Source organism: Rhincodon typus, chromosome 2 (assembly GCF_021869965.1).
Source record: "Rhincodon typus isolate 14 chromosome 2, sRhiTyp1.1, whole genome shotgun sequence".
NCBI lineage: Eukaryota > Metazoa > Chordata > Chondrichthyes > Orectolobiformes > Rhincodontidae > Rhincodon > Rhincodon typus.
The window spans coordinates 63,803,799-63,819,992 of record NC_063333.1 but is presented as its reverse complement, the minus strand read 5'-3'; the positions used below and the strand labels follow the sequence as shown (position 1 = coordinate 63,819,992).

The window sequence follows — 16,194 nt, the reverse complement described above, 5'->3', positions numbered from 1 at the left end:
AAAAGACTGGCATCCCTTTGCACTGCACTGTATTTAAATGGCCACTGTGCACCCAGAGAAGCATTGGCAATCTGGTGTTGCTCTCACCAGGAATATAATGGCATAGCAGCCCCCACACTACTCATGGCTCATGGCTCATGGCTAATACTCCCTCACAAATAAAACTCCTTTCTCTCACCCTTGTCACTGTTTGACTCTCAGTCCTCATGGATTACCTGTCCTTAGCTACATTTAGTCTGTAGACCCTCTCTAAGTCACTTAGGCTCTGTCCTCAATGTCTACTGTAGACACGCAGTTTATCATTGCCCTGTAGGAGAATATCACATACAAGCAAGCAATTGGAAAATTCCAGACATGAGCTTTTATTGACTGGCAGCAAAAATAAACACAAATGAACCAATAGAGGCCGCTGTTGATTTCCACAATGCAAACCAAATGCTGGCATCAGGACTAATGACAGTCCATCATGGTCTGCTCCACCCAGCTGTCATCAACTGGTCTTGCTAGTGTTAAGGCACCTAATGTAACTGAGCTCTTTCAAACATAATCTCTAGCCTTCTCCTAGCCCACCTCCGGAAACCACATCTTCAGCAGCACTATTGTCTGCTCCACCATGAACCTGCTCACAACATGTGCACCAACTTGGTAAAGGTGCCACACTGGCTGAGTGACCAGTGCGCGATGTCGAAAGGTTATGTTAGCTGTGCTCTGACCCCTTCCCATTGCAGATTAATTTCAACCATTCATTTTTTTTATTGCATTCATTAGGGTTCATGGTCATACTTACATGACTCATGATGTTGATGTTCCCCTCCTCCTTCAGCACCCTTGGAAGATTCACAAGTGATGAGATGCTTATGGACAGCACTCATTCCCTTTTCAAGTCTTTGCTGCTACCTTCTGTATCACTGCGATGGCAATGTTAGATTTGCAAGCATGGTGCAATTCACTTTTGATGAACATCTGAACCCAAAGCACATTCGTTCTGCATGCGTTGCAAATGGGCAAAGAAATAATCAGAAATCAAGCTCAGCTGGAGATCACAATATGCTTCACGTATTTGACCTTCAATCACCTAGCATCATCCACAACATATGTGGATCTGCACTTTTATCACTCAAAGGGACCCTAACCCTGCCTACCTGAATATTGTCCCAGCAATTTTCCAGTTGTACTTTGCACCTAAAGAATGACTTGTTATAGCAAGGAATACAATTTGTAGTGGACACTGTTGGTACTGGACTTCACCTGGCCATCGACTGGGGGAACAATAATTTAGGAGCAAAAACAGAAGTTGCTGGAAAAGCTCAGCAGGTCTGACAGCATCTGTGGAGAAAAAATCCGAGTTAAATTTTCGGGTCCAGTGACCCTTCCTCAGAACTGGGCTGGATGCTGTATAAAGCAGAGTCCATTACCTCGTTACCAAACAAAATTATGTCTAAGAGTTGTAATAGGTGTATTAGTTCACTTGGTATTTGCTGTAGTTCCCCTTAGCCGCTTTCCGGCATTAGTCTTTTCAAGCAATTTTAATTGAGACAGCTGGATATACTCACCATAGAAGGAATGCAGTAGAGGTTCACCGGGATGATACTAGGACTGTCCTATGAAGAAAGATTGTTTTGACTGGGTCTGTGTTCACAGTTTAGGAAGATGAAAAGGGATCTGATTGAAATGTATAAAATTCAAACATGGATAGACAGACTAGATACAGGGAGGATGTTTTCAATGGTTGTGGAGTCTAGAACTAGGGAACACTGTCTCAGATGTGGAGTAAGACTGAGACAGAGAAAATTTCTTCAGTCAAATACTAGTAAACCTATGTAATTCTCTACCACAGAAGGCTGTGGAGGTCAAGTCACTACATATATCCAAGAAAGAGACAGATAAAATTTTAGATATTATAGCCATCAAGTGTTAAAGGGATAAAATGGGAATCCAGGATGAATATTGGCCAGGACATGTGAGAGGTCCTTGTTCCTGTTCCCCTTAATGGATGGCTGTTGGAGTTTAGGATCTTTACAGACCAAAGTTGTACCAACACAGACTTAGGCTTCACCATAAACTTGATATTTTATTGAATCCACCGCCATCCCTAATGCGAATACCCTATAACAGTTTAGATAACACAAACATAAAATTGAAATTACTGCTCCCAAGGCAAATCCCTCTGTGATTAGCTGAAAAGGACAGCTGAAGCCTTCTGCAGTTTGACTGCAACTCCCAGTAAATTAAAATGTGGGTAAATTTACAAAGATTCTGTCCAAAACTCTTACAAATCTTATTAATATCACTATGATTTGGCTGAAATCCAACTCCTCCATCAGTCTTGATTGTCGGGCTGACTGGTTCTGATCCTTTATTGGACTTCAGTAAAGTCTCTCTCTGATGTTGTCCTCTTTTTGTGTTGACTCTAAACACAATATCACAAGTGCACCTCCTGTTGTCATCCTGCTGAATTGCCCATGTTTAGCAGCTATTTATTTTTAGCTTATTCAATGCAAGGAGATTTGAGGAAAATCTCTTTCACCCAGAGCATGATTGGGACCTGGAATGCACTGGAGGATGGTTGAGGCAGGAAACTCTCAAACTTAAAATATGTTGATGAGCACTCGAAGTATCATAACATTCAAGAATATGGGCCCAGTGTGGGAAAGTGGAACTAGTGTACATAGTGTATTTTTTGATGGTACAGTCCAAATGGGCTGAAGAACCTGTTCTGTACTATATGATTCTAGGCAGGATGGCAGTCACACAGATCTCATGATATTTCTGTAGCAGAAAGTATTACATGGTGAGAGATTCCTGGCTTCAAAGTTGATGGGAATGTAAATTCTTTTCTCCTCAACAGGAGTGAATGGTGCTGTGTGACGGCTGTGGTCTGACGTTTGATGATTGGGGTGATCTCAATTTCTTAATTGACTAATACGATGGTGTTCTCCTGTACCACTGTTTATGATCCAGTTTCTCAACTGCATCAATTCTGTTGTAATAGTTGAATTAACCACTTTCTGCATAGCCCGCCTCTGTATGTTTATGTGGAGGTGTGGCTTTTATTCACAGTACTTATGTCTGTTTTTTCTGAGGTTTTTCACATCTCATAATGGAGGGGGATTCTGATCCTACCAGACATAAAATAACTCCCTGCACTTCTCCAAATAAACTGCGGGATTTTTTTTTTGTGTTCACGTGAGAGAGCCAATATTGGTTGAATGTTTCATCCAAAAGAAAAGATCTTCAGCATTGAGTTTTATGCTCAGTCCTGGAGTGCATCTTGAGCCCATAACCTTCTAACTCAGAAGTGAGCATGCTGCCAAACTGAGCCATGGCTGACAGTTGTCACACCTCATATGAATGTGAGGTGATACGGCAGTTCACTTAGTTTGACAAGAAGTAGCAACTAATCTGAACAATTTATGAAGTGCAAAGGTGATATCTACTGTACCAATGGTTATCCTGGCACTTTGGATATAGACTGTTTTCTCAGCAGTTGCCTCATACAGGAAGAGTGATGAATTTGTTCCTCCTTCCAACCAAAGTCTGCATAACCTGTCTGATCTAGCCGTGGATAAACAATGAACCAATTTTGGCTGGCAGGATTAGAGGTGTGAAAGATAAACTGTTATCCACTTGAGGAGCCATCCCTGTATAGTCTGCAGGTGCCTCCTATAAGATGGCAGTCATTTTTTGAAGCTGATGCAGGAAATAGCCTTCTTGTGATATGTGTAGATTCAAGATTACCAAATTTGGATTTTGAAGTAGTTGTGCATATGCATGCTTTTCCTATGGTGTCACAGCAGAGCAAGTACACATCATGATTTAAAAACTAGAGATTCAGCTCTGATGGATTAACTACTTGGGGGTGAGGGGTGGGAGGTGGGTGGCAGTGGATACTATACAGCTAATAATTGAAGACTGGGATGGCAGTTCCTATCATCAGTGATTTTCCCCCAATATCTACCTCTTGGGGGTTACTATTGACCAGATCTGAACTGAACTAACGAAATAAATGCTGTTAGTACAAGACCATGTCAGAAGTTGGGAATTCTGTGCTGAATAACTCATTGCTTGACTCCCCAAAGCCTGTACACTGTTTGCAAGGTATAGTCAGCAGTGTGGTGGAATACTTTCCATTTGACCAGGCAATTGCAGCTCTGACGATATAAAAAAGCCCAACACCATCCAGGACAAAACGATTTCCTTTTTTAGGATTCCATCCATCAGCTTCCACGTTCACTCCCTTCATCACCAATGCCCAGTGACAGCAATACGCACCTGCTACAAGCTGCACTACAGGAACTCAGTAAGGTTCCTCTAACAGCACCTTCTAAATCAGTGAACTTAGAAGGACTAGAGCAGCAGATGCATTGGGACATCAAACCTGCAAATTGTTGTCCAAGCCAACAGCATCCTGACATGGAAATATATCAAAGATAGCAAGAACTGCAAATGCTGGAGTCAGAGACAAGATAGTATGGAGCTGGAGAAACACAGCAGGCCAGGCAGCATCAGAGGAGCAGGAAAGTTGATGTTTTAGGTCGGGACTGTTCTGAACCTAGCCAATAATGCCCACATCCCATGAATAAATTTTAAAATGAGTTGACAATCCCCAACCATCCTTGAAGTAGTTAAACGACTGAATAGCCTTTTTAGCTGGCTACACCCTCATCCTTTTTATCCTCCCCAAAAGCTTTCAGAACAAGTAACAGCTTCTCTTTGAAAAGCTCAATCTTGCTCTTCATTCAGATCATGAGTATTTTATAGCCTTCTCTCCCAAGATCATTGGGAGTGTTCTCCTGCAGTCTAGTGGGGGGGGGACACTTGTGCATTGAGAACAGTCTTTGAGGCCATTTCTCAATATGGCAGCATTTAAGTACCCATGGGACCCACTGAAGCAGTGCACTTCACAATACCAGGAAACGAATCATGTCAGACAGCCTTACTATGAAAAGCCACTGATATTGAAATCACAACCCCCTTAAATAAATGACAGCACTTTCTCTGTGCCCATGTTTCAAGCTACATTGAATCATGCTATAGAAGCATGAAAGTTAATAGGAAAGAACTTCATTCAAGCACTGGGGAAAATTATTAAAATGGCTTTTCTGTAAGAGTACAAAATTAGTGTTGAAATATTTGTTGCTGCTATATGTTTCTATTGGAAATGAAAATTGTCTACGTTATTGAGTGAGAACTGATATCCACTGCATAATTATGCAAGATGGAATCCACTGTACGTTGATGTGGGGCCTCTGTTATTATACTGTTACATTTTACTTCCATCATCAATTTTCTCCCAACTTATTAGCATTTTAGATGGTTCCTAAAAGCTTTCCATTCCTTTAACCTACAACGGTTTTTTGGGGCATATTTTTAAAGTGAGCGAAGAAAGATTTAAGAAAGACATGAGGGGCAACCTTTTTACACAAAGAGTGGTTCATGTGGAGAAAGACCTTCCAGAGGAAGTGGTGGATGTGGGTACAGTTGCAATGTTTAAAAGACATTTAGATAAGTGCATGAATAAGAAATGTTCGGAGGGATATGGGCCAAGCACAGGCAGATCGGACTGTTTAGTTTGGGATTATGGTCAGCATGGACTGGTTCGACCGAAGGGTCTGTTTCCGTGCTGTGTATCTCTATAACTAGCTTTTCTCACTTTAAATGCCTTAATTTTGATTAGACATTCTCCCTGAGTGTGTTTGTTAATCATGGGTGCTTCATCCTTCTCTTCAAGTCCTTTTTGACGAGGATAAATTTTGCTAAGCATAATGAACTGTCTGTCTATATATTTGCCACTGCCTGTCCACTGATCTTCCTCTGAGTCTATTATCCCAGGCTGCTTTACACAACTCTTTCTGCTTCCTCTGTAATTGCCTTCTTTTAAGTTGTGGCCATTGGTCTGAGACCTATTTGTTCTCCCTCAAGCTAAATTTGAAATTCTACTTTAGGGTATCCTAAGCTATGAGGTCTCTTAATCTTATGGAATTCTACATTTCTACTTTATAATACCTTGTTCTCAGGTGTGTGTACAATGTAATAAACAGTCCCTGCTGCACTCTACAATCTACTGCAGCTATATTGCTGCACGCCACTGCACTGATGCTTCTCTTATTAACAACAGTATCCCTCCTCATTTTACCGATTTTTCCGGATCATAGAATATCCTTAAATATTGACTTTCCAGTCCCAGTCACCCTGCAACCTTGTGTCTGCAATAGCTGTCAAGTCATACACAGCTGTTTCCATTCATGCCTTTAACTAACATATATTGTTACAGTTCTGCAGGCAGTCAGATAAAGAGCCTTAAGCCTTGACTGTTTTTACCACTACGACTTATTTTAATTCTAATTTCTGCTGCATTCTTCTAATTATTCTTTTCTGCTCCTTCCTGTCGCACTCGCCTGATGCATGGTGACCTTCAGATTAAACCACCACAAGTCCTCTCTGTCTGATGAGAGAGCAGCCCCAATGTCTGCTAAGATCATGGCAACTTTATCTTACCTTACTATATTGCACCTCTGCTCTCTTTTTTAAACTTTTTTTAAAAAGTTCCCTTCAATTCAACATATGTCCTGCTAATTAGTTTAGATGATCTCAAAATGCACTGTTCTTATTAGGTTTTAAAGTTGATACTTGATTAATTTGCTGTAACATACAATATTTATAATATTTTCATAATTTTCATAATAAACTAAAACACTGCGGATTCTTGTAACTTGAGTGTCCAAAAGTCTTGCACTTTTCATCCACAAAGAACTCAATCTATCAAATTCTATCACTTGTAACAGAAAAATTCTTACATTAACTTTACATTAAATAAAGAACATGACAGGTGCATATTTTTAACATTTTTATTTTTCATGTATAGTCAGATGGCTGTTTTTTTTCGTGAGCTTTAGGACCCTGACACGGGGCCAAATTAATTTCCCAAGCCTACAGTTGCTAGGAATGAGACTCACTCAGGAATTCCCCAGCAGGCTGTAGGTTGGCTGCTTCTATACTTACCACCCGTTAAGGGCAGTTGGCAGGCTATCAAAGCTGCACGTTCGATCAGAGGATTAGCAGCTCTGTAACCTTGGCAGTTCCACTGGGAGAAGAGGACACTGGAATATAGGGAACATGAAGGTGCCTCAACATAGAGGACCCCTTGCTGGCATCCTCATTAGAAGAGAAATAAACATGAACAAGTCCATCAGGATGTTGGGGAAACCCTGCCGCTGGATCATGCCTTTTATGCAAGGTCCCATCAATGGGCTGTAGAACCTTTAATTTGATGTTCCCTACAGTCTCCCATCTATTGAATAGGCAGACTCTGTGTCTGGTGGGAATGCTACGCTGGTAGCAGAATGCTGGCAAGGCTGCATTTAAATGGTCCTTTAAATCAGGCTACTTGACTGTCTGTCTCCGACCACCAGCACACTCTTGGGCAAATTCCCTGGCTATAGGAATGCGCAAAGGGGCTCTCCTTCTCCCCCTTTATTTTCTCTAGGTTTCTAGCTCTAAGCCTGTTATCACAGGACCAGGCAATTTCAACCCAAAATGTTTTTGCTATTTTAATCTCAGAATCAAAATTCTCTTGGCACAGAAGGAGGCTACTTGGCCTATCTTATCTGCATTGGCTGTTCAAATGAACTTCATTGTCTAATGCCAGTTTTCTGCTTTTTCATCATACCCTTGCACATTGTTTCTATCCAAGTAATCATCCAATGCTCTCATGAATGTCTCAATTGAACCTGCCTGCACCACAATTCCAGACAGTGCATCCCAGACCCAAACCACTTGTCTTGTGAAAAAGTTTTTTTCCCATATCATACTTGTTCCTTTTGCTATTCACTTTAAATTTTTGGCCTCCAGTTCTTGATCCTTTATATGGAAAGTTAGTGCAAAATTACGCAAACATATCACCATTTTACATTGTGCAGCCCGTATGGTCAGTCAAATGTATTTTGTAGAGCATAGACATCCGTTGAAAGTGAACAGTCATGATTATTTGAGGTTTGTATTAATTTAGAACTGATTTTCATAAAGTGGGCACAGAGGAGATTAATAAAGAAAGCTAGAAAAGCAAATACTTTTAGTTTTCTTTAATTGCACAATAGATGTTGTGAATCATTTGCAATAATATTTGGTTACTGAATTAATTAGTATCAACATTCTGGAATATTCAGCCAAATTTTGTGAATTCCCCAGCATTAAATAGGGCAATGACAGAGATGACACATTGCATTTTCCAGATTCTCGAATGAAACATTTTTTTTAAAAATGCACCACTGATACTGAAAGGAATTAATCAGGATAGCATAGCAAAAGTGTGATCTTCAGCTTAAACAAATTGTCCCCTAATAACATTTCCATCCTTATCTTGGTGTCACATTTTCCATTAAGTATCTTGAGACTTTTTTTTGTGCTGATAAAGCTGATTTATCAGTCTGTTCAGTACCTATTGCTATTGTTGCTAAATGCAGTAAGATCGGCTATTTAACCTAGTTTGTAGTAATCAGCTGTTATTGTTCATACCCTTCTGTCATTTGCCAAACTCTAATGTCATAGAATTGAAAGCCCTGTCAATTTGATATATTATGCATTACCTTCGTACCTTTTGTGCCTTTTAATTGTGACTGAGATGGAAAATCTCACTACTTTGAAGATTTTTTTTATCATTGTCTATCACTGAGATGAAAATAATTTACTTATCATTGCCACTTTACATATGAATGTGGGAGAATTGAAAAATCCTTGGTGCATTGTACCATGGGTATATAGCTGTGTGAGTATTCCCATAGAGACAGATAGCAGGATAAGCCTGGGAGAATCGATGCAAATAGGGATTGATGATCCCAGTTTAGACTCAGTTATGCAATTTGACTAAGGGTTTTGTAAATCGAGGAAGAGCAACATCTTTCCTCTTAGTCCCACAAGCAATAAATTTTAAAAATTGTTAGCATGTTCTAAATGTTTCTCTCCACCTGCTGCAATAAGCTCTTTCTCCTTGTATGTGAAAACTGCACTCAGGAGTGCAATAACTGATGTGCACATTTGAGTATTTTTACGTGAAGGTCAGATTTCATTGGATGGAGTTCACTCAGTTACAGATAAACCCTGACATCAAATCAATGATTGAAGCACTGCTTGGTTTTCAACTGTGTTCTGTGTACTTTTCAAGGGAGAATTAGTTAAAGATGGCAGTTAAAAATGATCAAAATGCTTATATTCCTAAGTACCTGAGCACTGAAAGGATTCATTATTCTGATATTGCAATTGTGTAAGTGCACATCACTCTGAGTAATAGGTATCCAGAATAATTTTTATCCAGATTAAAAAATGTTAGTGTTGCCATGGCTGTTATGAAAAAAACTTTTAAGTTCTCTACAATAAATATGAATTATTTTCCTATTTTTCTAGGTATATTTTTCGATGTTGATGATAGCAACACCTCGAGAGTGGCACGATCATTGTCTTCCTCACTTCCAACTAAGTTGAGCTACACTATTAGGACAGACATTCTGCACAGTATGCCGACTGATCAACTGGAAAATCCCAAATGGAAATCTCAGCCCCAAAATTTGCCAACAAGCAGTTTCTATTATAATCGTGTCTTTCTTCCATTGCAAGATATGATTGAGCAAGCGATCATTCGGTTTCAGATTGGTCAAGATATCCCCAACCCTGCAATACAGATCCAAGCAATGCCATTTCCCTGCCACATCAGTGATCAGTAAGTTCATAGAACACAGAACATCTAGATTTCGATATGGAAAACTTTCAATATCATAAACAAGGGTGTAGCCTGGAATAATAGCAGAAAATGCTGGAAATACATCTCAGGCCTTGCAAAATTTGTAGGGAGAAAAGTAAACGGCTGGCTGTTACAAGGTGTCATGTTTTCCACGGCTTCTTCGGCTTAAATATTGGCGTAGAGTGTGTGCATTATAAAGCTAGCTATCCTGTGGTGATTTAACATTAATTGCTGAAGGTGAGTCTTTTACTCCTATCTTGGCAGGGCATCCACCTTAAAGAGGTGCCAGCCAGTTAGATTGGCCAGCAGCTCTGCAGTCTCAGGAGCTCCAGATTCACGTGTGGCCCACTGTCGGGACTACAGACACAATGTCAAGCTAGTGGAGGCCAGATTTTGTTTAAATTTGGAATATCACTGAAACAAATCTGGCAAGGGGGCTGGGGGCCTGGGTTTGAGAAGCTAAGCAGGTGGAATTAAAGGGGGTTATGACTGTGTTGGGGGAGACAGTGCCCGTGATGGGCAGAGATGACTCATAGGTGAGGAGCCCCCTAACCTGCCTTGCAAGGTACCAGTCTCACAGTTAAAATTGCTACCCACTTGGCATGGTCCTCCTCCTGCCAAGGTTAAACTAAGAATGAAGGCAGGCTGAGGCACGTGAGCCAACTTTATTTAGCCACTTTAGTGTCTCAATAGGCTTAAAGACATGTGGCATGCCTAATGCCTCCACTCAGCATCCCCCATTATAATTGGAGGCAACTTGGAGTGGGCAAACACCCAGCCTTTACACCTGCGAGTGGAAATCCTTGTTAAGGTTTCAGTCTGTGACTTTTCATCAGAGCCGTTTCTATTCAGTTCTGATGAAAGGTCACAGATCTGAAAAATTAAACTATTTCTTTGGCCACAGATGCTACCTAACCTCTAAATATTTCTAACATTCTTTGATTTTATTTTAGATTTCCAGCTCTTATGGTACTCTGCTTTTGTAAAAATGTTGTGTGACTGATTGAATCATTCAAAAATTACCGATTGTTAAAGTCATTTTGTTCTCTATCCATTCAGTTTCCTTCTTGCACAATGAAAATATTGCAGTATTGTTTTAACTTGTGAAAAAGAAGAGATTTAAAACACAACAAAGGATGATTCGAGAAACAAGAGAAAGGAGTGTTGATATTTTGGAGCATGGTTTCCATGGCTAACAAAAAACAATAAATAGTTCCTACTTTTGTTGGAATAGAGGGAGAATCGCCCTACAATTAACTGTGATACACATGCCCAGGAATGTTTGGTTTTTCTACCGTATGCATGAAATGAAAAGTGTTGTATTTACAAATCCTTTCAATTCTCAAAAATGAAAAATAACCATTCTTCATCATATGGTGGAAATTTGTTAGTCACTAGTAGTTGTATCCAACTGTTGCATTGTGTCTAAAATAGTCCCCTTCAGAAGAAGAAGAGCACTTTGGTTTTTTTTTTGTTCATGCAGATTCTGAAATGCTCCCAGACCATTGCTCTTGGGTTTATTTACAGCATTCTTGTATAGCTTACTGGATCATTTAATCATATTTACACAACCCTTCCTGACAGGTTTCTCAACAACACTGCCTTCTTTTTCCCATTATTAATGATGCTTGCGTGGATGATTTCTGTGGCTTCCATGGTGCGTAACCTTGTGTTTGAGAAAGAACTTCGACTGGAAGAGGTAATTAAAGTCACAAGTAGTTCCTGGTATGAGATATCCAGAATTGAATGAGGTGACCTAAAATTTCAGTGCAACATGCACAAGTGAATGTACTGATGGAGTTAAAAGAAATGTAGAGCATGCATGGAGATACTTCTCAGGGATGTCTTGGGGAAGGGCTGAAACTTGATTACTTTTGTGCCTGTTGTTATTGGGACAAATGCATATTGGGTGGAACATTTACTGGGCACAGTTTTGACTGCCTGATTCTGCAAATTCCCCCACCTGTAAGTAAGCCATCTTTCAAATCGACAAGAGGTGACTTTTGAAACAGGCATTAGCCATATAAGCATATATATCCCTTCAGGCAGCATTGGCTGACTTTTGACAACCGTCTTTCAGGAGTTTTAGCTTGGCCATTGATCATACTATTGTTCATGTTTTGTAGAATACTTTGTACTTTGTACTTTTTGCCTCGTCAGAAGAGGAAATCGGAAGCCTGTTACATGCCACTTAGTGGCCTAGTATGTAACCAAAATTTAATGCTAAGCACTAGCTACTTAAGAGCCTCTTCACACTCCTGCTAATGTTTTACTCTGGTATGCTGAAAGCTTAAAGGGTAGAATGGCCTACTCCTGCTCTTGTTTCTTCTGTTCATTATCCCTGGGTTATACTCTTTTTCCCCAGCCTCCATTGCTGGCTGGATTGAGACTGGCTGCAGTCCCAACAGTGGCCAGCACTCCCAGCAGCACTGCTGGTACTGAGGAGCTACCATTCCTCTGAATGGCTAGCAACTCTGCAAGATGATATTCTGCATTAGGGAAGTTGCATGAAAGTTACAAATTGTCTGTTTTAGTAATGTCAAAAAAGATTGTGTCTTTCAGGCTGGCAAAGGCAGGCTCATTTTTGACTTTCCAGTTAGTATGAGGCCACCTCTTCCCCGTTAAATCCCAGCTTATGTTCCCATTTTACTACTTCTAAGCAAATATTAGGTTGAAATTAGAGAAGCACCTGTTCCTTGCTATTTGCTATGTGTGAAACAATTTAAATATAACAAAGCATAAATGTTTAGAGGTCTCTAATAGTGTATTTTCTATCCTATAGTACACCAAGATGCTGGGAGTGAAGCCAATAGTTCATTTTATGGTCTGGTTTCTGGACACTTTCTTTATCCTGATTTTGAGCAGTGCCTTCATCACCATTATTTTGAAAGCCAGCGAAATACTTCCAAACAGTAATGGATTCATCATTTTCCTCTTTCTTTTGGATTTTGGAGTATCTGTCATTGCGCTGAGCTACCTGATTGCCACCTTCTTTAGCCATGCTAATACAGCAGCTCTCAGTGCCTGCCTGATCTACATCATTACCTTCTTTCCCTATATGGTCCTTGTGGCTGTACAGAATCAACTCAGCTTCTCCAGCCAGATTCTGATTGTAAGTAGAACAAGCTTATTCTACAGTGCTATGTTTGTTTGGTACATTTTTGAAGCGATTGCTAGTGTGATTGAAACAAATTAATATTCTGAGAGAAAATACTTCTGTGTTCTGCACATAACAAAGTTAGAAATACAAAAAAAAATCTTGGAAAAACAAGCTGGATCTCCTTTGCCTAAAGCAAGGCAAATCTTGAGAGATGTGACGGAATCATTAAAATTATAAAATGATGGGCTAGGGCGGATAGTATTTGCTTTTAGTGATTGAAAGATCTAGAGTGAAGGGTTTTAGATTTAGAAGTACAAGTTTTTTTTGCATGATCTTGCTGATGGGCAAGATGGGGTGGGGGTTGGGGAGGGGTGAAGTCTGCAGCATCGGAAGCAGTCTTGATTCTCTTGGTTCAGAATATGTTTAAAATCTGTCATTGTGGGACTCCCCTTCTTCATTACATTTACTGAATGGGGAGGCCACGGCAGATAGCCTGTTACACCAATATCCAAAAATGCCATTTGGGTCCTAAATGTATCATAGAACCTTGCTGTACATGTACCAATGAAGTTCATGATTGAGTCTTGCAGGTACCTAAATCTCCTAAAAGGGACTTAATTCAAATGGGGTGGACAGGAATAGAGTAAGGAACTCTAAGAGGAATAGATAGTTTTCTGAGGCCGGACAGTGAACAGGCAAAATATTTTCGCCCAGTGGGTTTTCAGGCTATCGAGTGTAGAATCATAGTGGTTGAATAGGAACACATGTTATTATTTAAACAGGTTATCAGTGGAAACAATCATAAAGGAATTTAGGAAAGCAGTTAAATGAAACAGTTATCAGCATTTTAAGATGAATGGCCTGGTTTCATTTTGTAATTCCAATATAATTCTGTGTAAGTATTCTGACACATTTACATTATTCATTTGGCATGCTGGCAGATTGGGCCATAGTAGCTTGAGGAACAGACAATAATTGTGGTTCCAGTGTTTAAATGAGCCTCATTATTACTTTAAACTCTCACTAATACTTTTCCAAATCTAAATCCTATCCAGTGCCTCCTGTGTCCAACTGCATTCAGCCAGGGATCATATATTATCACACTTTTTGAAGGTAATGGATCAGGTAAGAAATTCATAAAATGTGAAATTCTGATGATGAAAACCATGGAAAATATAAAATGATATACTGAGTTTTGCTAATATTTTCAGCATATTGTCATTTAGAAAAGGCTGTTACAGGGAAGAAACTGAATTCCGGGTGAAATATTTAATACAAATAAAGACCAAATAAAGCAACATAGGTATTTACATTTGAAGGTAGTCACTTGACCTGACTGGCCAACACCTTTGTGATTGATATTTGTAGTTAGTGGATAGTTTTTGTCTCCTCTGTTCTTCCTTATCACTATCAGAATGTGGTCTTTAGGCACAATTCCCCTGCTCTTTGCATTTATCTCAATGTTGCCTTGTTACCCATCCTTCCTTTTGAAAAACTCTAAAGAAATCCTTCTCTTTGAATTTGACTATTATCCCCTAAGGTTTCTTCTGCTTGCTGCACCGAGTTAATTTGTATGCCTGGGTAAGCAGTTATTCTGCATTGGGAGTGCTCCATGAATGTGAATTATTGCTGATGAGGGCAAAAGAAATGTTGAATGATCAGCACAACTTCATTAACGCACCACCAGAAGATGGGCTGTTTGCTTACATCTTGAACACACTGTGTTTCCTTTGAGATGTTTAACAACTGTATTCTGAATATTAAAGTGATATTGAGGTAAACATTATGAACAGAGCTCACAAGAAATGAACATGTCAACATTTTGTGCAGTTTCACAGTCTTTGTAATTCTCCATCTTATTGAAAGAGTAAATTTGAATCTCTGAATTTCACACTTAAATAGTCATCTTTCTAAAACAGATTTTGTTTTAAAAAATAAGCTTCAGTAAATGTCAGTAGTGCAATAATATTTTTGGCACTTGTAAGCCGAAGAAAAATTTGAAATAAAACAAAGAACTGCAGTTGCTGGAAATCTGAAACAGAAAAAAAAAGAAATTGCTGGAGAAACTCTGCAGATTTGGCAGCATCTGTGGAGAGAATATCGAACTAATATTTCAAATCCTACGTCTTCTCTCCATAAATGCTGTCAGACCTGCTGAATTTCTACAGCAATTTCTATTTTTGTTTCAAAAAGTTGAAATATCCTGGTATACGTGTAATGCTCATTTTGAAGTTTTAAAAATTTTATATAAATTGATTTCTATTAAACTATGATGGTAGTTTATCCATTACGAACAATACTACTGTCTTTTTAGCACTGACTATTGAATTAGGAGCAATGTAATCAAGAAATAAAAGACTTTCAAACAATATTGATTTTTAGCTGGGTCTCGGTTGTCTTCTGATACATATGGTCTGAAAAAGAAAACATGTTTATCAAAAAACATTGTCATTTGTTAAGGCCATCATAAGCTCCAATTAACTCAGCGTGCATTGGTTTCCTTTGTGTGTAAGGAAGTAGCAGTGGAAATTATGCACATCCAGTATCTGATATTCCTATCAACCTTTGAGGATGAGTGTCGGTTGTTTAGCAATGCATTTTCGCTCATTTGCAAGACAAAAAGTAAAGTTTCTATAGTCTTACCAAATCATAGAACTAGTCTCTCATTAGAGAGAGACAACTGATCGTGGTTTAACCTGAGGTCTACGAATGTCTGTCATTAGTCAGGCATTGTCAGTGAAACTTGGAAGAATCTCCTAGATTTATTATGGATGCATGATGATAGAAGCAGAAATAAGTCTCAGCAATCCTTTCACATTCACTAATAAAATAATTTAAATTACGTTGGATTGCTAGGTCCATATTTTTCCTTCACACACGGATATAGGAAAATGTCATGACTTGTGAGCGCTGAATATTGTTGTTAAAAAGTGAAGTCCTGTTGTACTGTCCTAATACAGTAGCTAGTAATAGTTCATAATGCTTCCACTATCATTGTATGTCATTGGGAAAATGTTGGTTTGTGTGTCTAGCAAAAATTTTCTTAATGTTAGTACGGTATTTACAGATTAAACAAAACTTGAAAATTGACAAACAGAATAATTTTTATTCCAAGTGACTGTAACACTGTGATTTATGTAGTAATGCTATATCCACTTACCTAGTTGTTGGGAAATATTTATAAATTATGTTGAGTAATATATTTCTCTTTGTGCATGATTTATCTGAATACCATGAAGAATCTTGCAGGTCAGAGCATAGAAATGGAAATGTTGTTGCTGAAAAAGATTTGAAACAAGTGATTCTGGATTTGTGACAACAAGGTGCAGGGCTGGATGAACACAGCAGGCCAAGCAGCATC

The 16,194-nt window shown here is 39.1% G+C and overlaps 1 protein-coding gene across 1 annotated transcript in view; it reads left to right on the top strand.

The window, feature by feature from the left end:
• The window catches only part of LOC109912449 (ATP-binding cassette sub-family A member 13-like), a 268,159-nt gene that overhangs the window by 136,234 nt on the left and 115,731 nt on the right, over positions 1-16,194 (top strand). Inside the window, exons 30-33 of the mRNA XM_048608185.1 lie at positions 9,400-9,712; positions 11,318-11,432; positions 12,516-12,845; positions 13,889-13,958. Coding sequence (XP_048464142.1) covers positions 9,400-9,712; positions 11,318-11,432; positions 12,516-12,845; positions 13,889-13,958 — 828 coding nt within the window. The remainder of the gene's footprint in view (positions 1-9,399; positions 9,713-11,317; positions 11,433-12,515; positions 12,846-13,888; positions 13,959-16,194) is intronic.